The sequence below is a fragment of the Dipteris shenzhenensis genome, chromosome 7, assembly GCF_047967505.1.
Source record: "Dipteris shenzhenensis isolate YYH24624 ecotype China chromosome 7, Dip_SZ_1.0, whole genome shotgun sequence".
NCBI classification, from domain to species: domain Eukaryota; kingdom Viridiplantae; phylum Streptophyta; class Polypodiopsida; order Gleicheniales; family Dipteridaceae; genus Dipteris; species Dipteris shenzhenensis.
The window spans coordinates 13,655,775-13,658,361 of record NC_141602.1 but is presented as its reverse complement, the minus strand read 5'-3'; the positions used below and the strand labels follow the sequence as shown (position 1 = coordinate 13,658,361).

Genomic DNA, 2,587 nt, shown 5'->3' with positions numbered 1-2,587 from the left:
AGACAACTTTGATTCATCATTAGAAAGTTTTACTCATTGAGAGCCATACATATTTCATAATGTCCTAGAACAAAATTTGAAAAGATGAACCTAAAGGTAGAACTATACCCCCTTATGTGTTGTGATACAAAGGGCAACTCTTTTAAAGTCATCCGATCATTTCCAAAAGGTTGTATAGAGATAGAGGATCTCTCAAAACCTTGGTGACATTGGGTGCCTCCTTTGTAAAGAATTCATAGTTGGATTACTTACCTTAGTGGGAGGGGAACAGCGGTACTCATATGTGTGTGTTTGTATTACTTACCTTAGTGGGAGGGGAAAACAGCGTTACTCATATGTGTGTGTGTTGAGGGGGCGCAGGGAACAGAAAGAAGAAAGCTTATCCTCATAAACATTTTTATTCAAGCTCAAGGGATTGAGCTGGTTAATACCAGGAGCTATCATTGCTCAAATCCATTCCGGAGGCCCTCATCAAATTACAAAACTCTACAAAGCTGAGAAATCCGTCCCTGTCCAAGTCGAAAGTCTGCATCGTGGATAGAACAAGCTGCATGGATACCCACAGGCTGGTCAGTTCAACGGAAAGAGATTCACTCTGTTGACCGTAATTTAAGGTGCTTATCCATCAACCCCTGCGCTCCTTGAATGCTGAGGCTATAGTAGTTTGTAACCACAATGAGATAAGGGTAGGCTAGAATGTCACAGAAAAATACTTGAATCTGCAAGAAAGAGAGACAGAGAGAGAGAGCGCGCGGTAGCGCACCTGTTCAAGTTGGGCCCTGGGAAACAGTTCCGGCGATGCAAGCTGCATGGCCTCGGCGACCTCTGCCCTGGAAATTTTCCCATCAGAGTCTTTGTCGTAAAATCGGAACAGCACTGCATCCCACAGCAAACTCGCTCGTATTAGTCCGTCTCTCTCTCTCTCTCTCTATCTCTCAACTTTCGCCTTCCTCAGCTTGTACACGCCCCACGTAAATGGTTTCCCCGAACCACATTCATCACATGCTTACCGTGCAGCTTCGCTTCTTTGCTTGACATGGACCTCCGATTGGCCACCCCTTGACAAACCTCCTTGAAACTGACTCCGCCACTGCCATCTACGTCTACTACCTTAAACAGTCTGTCCGCACAGGGGTTCCCGCCTGGTGAAATTTAAAGTTGCAAAGGGTATTAGAAGGACGCTATCATGTAATGTACGAGATCATATATCTTCAATTAATCGCATAGCAATTGTTCAGGGCTTTCATGTCTGAAAGGGCGCACAGCAGGACAATGATGATCTCGCATACCAAGACTTAAAGCCTGCTTGAAGGTATGTTGATTCAACTCGGCATCCAGACTTCCGTTTATTTTCAAGAATCGTTTTCTCGCTCTCTTCAATTCTTTATGCGAAACTGCAGCACAAATTGAATCCTATATCATCTGAGACGACGTTTACGAGCATCAGGAAGTTTAGCAGGCTTAAGTATGAATGGAGAAGAACGGAGGTAACCGACTTCTGTAAACAAAGAAGTAGAGAGGCAGGTTCTTACGGCCTCCAAATTGACCACTTGCGGCATTCCCCATGCCCTGTGTGCATTTTTGGTCATGAAATTGCCTCAAATTAACTTATTCGACAAGGGGTTCACGTTCAATCCTTTGAGTACTAACTTCCTCTACGTTTTCTGCTAATTTGCGCTACCATTGAACCAGCATGGTGATGTCCTCGATACCGCATGATAAAGAAACAATTTAGAAACTGCGGCTCGTTACTTGCAAGCCTGTCTCTTCCTTCATTCTGAGCAACACGCATGTGCTTGAAGTGTTCCCACCACCCACGTTCGGACGCTATGAACGTCTGAATGGTGTGGTCCAACGTCGAATTCGAAGCTATCGAGATGGCAGGTATTGTCTGCAACTGCTGCCTTCGTGTATGTCTCAAAGCCGACTCCTTGCTTACACCATAGTTGCACGCATCACCAATGATCCGATTCCCTAAGAAAAGAAGTTCTAGAGGGTCAGATGAAGTAACGGCGATGGAGATGACGGAAAAGGACCGTGGCAGGATGGCTGGCTGCAAAATCTCGAGATTTGAAAGATCGACGCAGCGCGAAGGGGCGCAGTTTGGCACAACGGATTAACCCTTCCCTTCGGGCTATTACGCCATGGGTCAAATCTCAACCCCCGTCTCCACTTTTTTATTTCCCCCTTAAAGCGGCTCATCGGGTTTTTCGCTTTGGTGTGGTCAAGTTGACCGACCTTATCCCATTTATAATCTAAAGTTTAGTGCCTTAACGGGGATTTAGGTTCTCTTTTTTCTTGTTACGTGTAGGTTTTGAATGTGGCTCTGGCCCTATGCATGATGGTCGGTGACTGTGTGGCGGTTTGGGAGAAGACGTCGATGCTGGTGGCACTTTGGGTGGAATGAGTTGAGTAGAGCCTTGTTCGTGGCGCACAAGGTAGACCGAGGGGAGCGGAGCCTTGTTCGGGTTGGCAAATCATATCTCGTCGTGGAGGTTGCTCTCGATTTCTATTTTTGTAAATAGGCATCTTGTTGATCATGGAAGAGAGCAACCATTCTTGGTTTGCTCTTTTCACAAGATCAAAC

General features: G+C 45.8%; 1 protein-coding gene across 1 annotated transcript; it reads right to left on the bottom strand.

The window, feature by feature from the left end:
- Positions 1-424: 424 nt before the first annotated feature.
- Positions 425-1,566, bottom strand: LOC147899974 (calcineurin subunit B-like). Its single transcript, XM_087377157.1, has 5 exons — positions 1,533-1,566; positions 1,290-1,394; positions 1,011-1,142; positions 764-876; positions 425-547 (listed from the first exon to the last, which is right to left on the bottom strand). Exons 1-5 carry the CDS (start codon positions 1,564-1,566, stop codon positions 425-427), a joined length of 507 nt encoding a protein of 168 aa, XP_087233283.1.
- Positions 1,567-2,587: the final 1,021 nt, after the last annotated feature.

Bases quoted from the DNA above. Each gene is read 5' to 3' on its own strand.
- LOC147899974 (XM_087377157.1), bottom strand. From the start codon at position 1,566: ATGGGGAATGCCGCAAGTGGTCAATTTGGAGGCC. The intron at 1,395-1,532 runs GTAAGAACCTGC...TTTGTGCTGCAG, and splicing joins AAGTGGTCAATTTGGAGGCC to TTTCGCATAAAGAATTGAAG. The intron at 1,143-1,289 runs GTATGCGAGATC...AAATTTCACCAG, and splicing joins CAAGCAGGCTTTAAGTCTTG to GCGGGAACCCCTGTGCGGAC.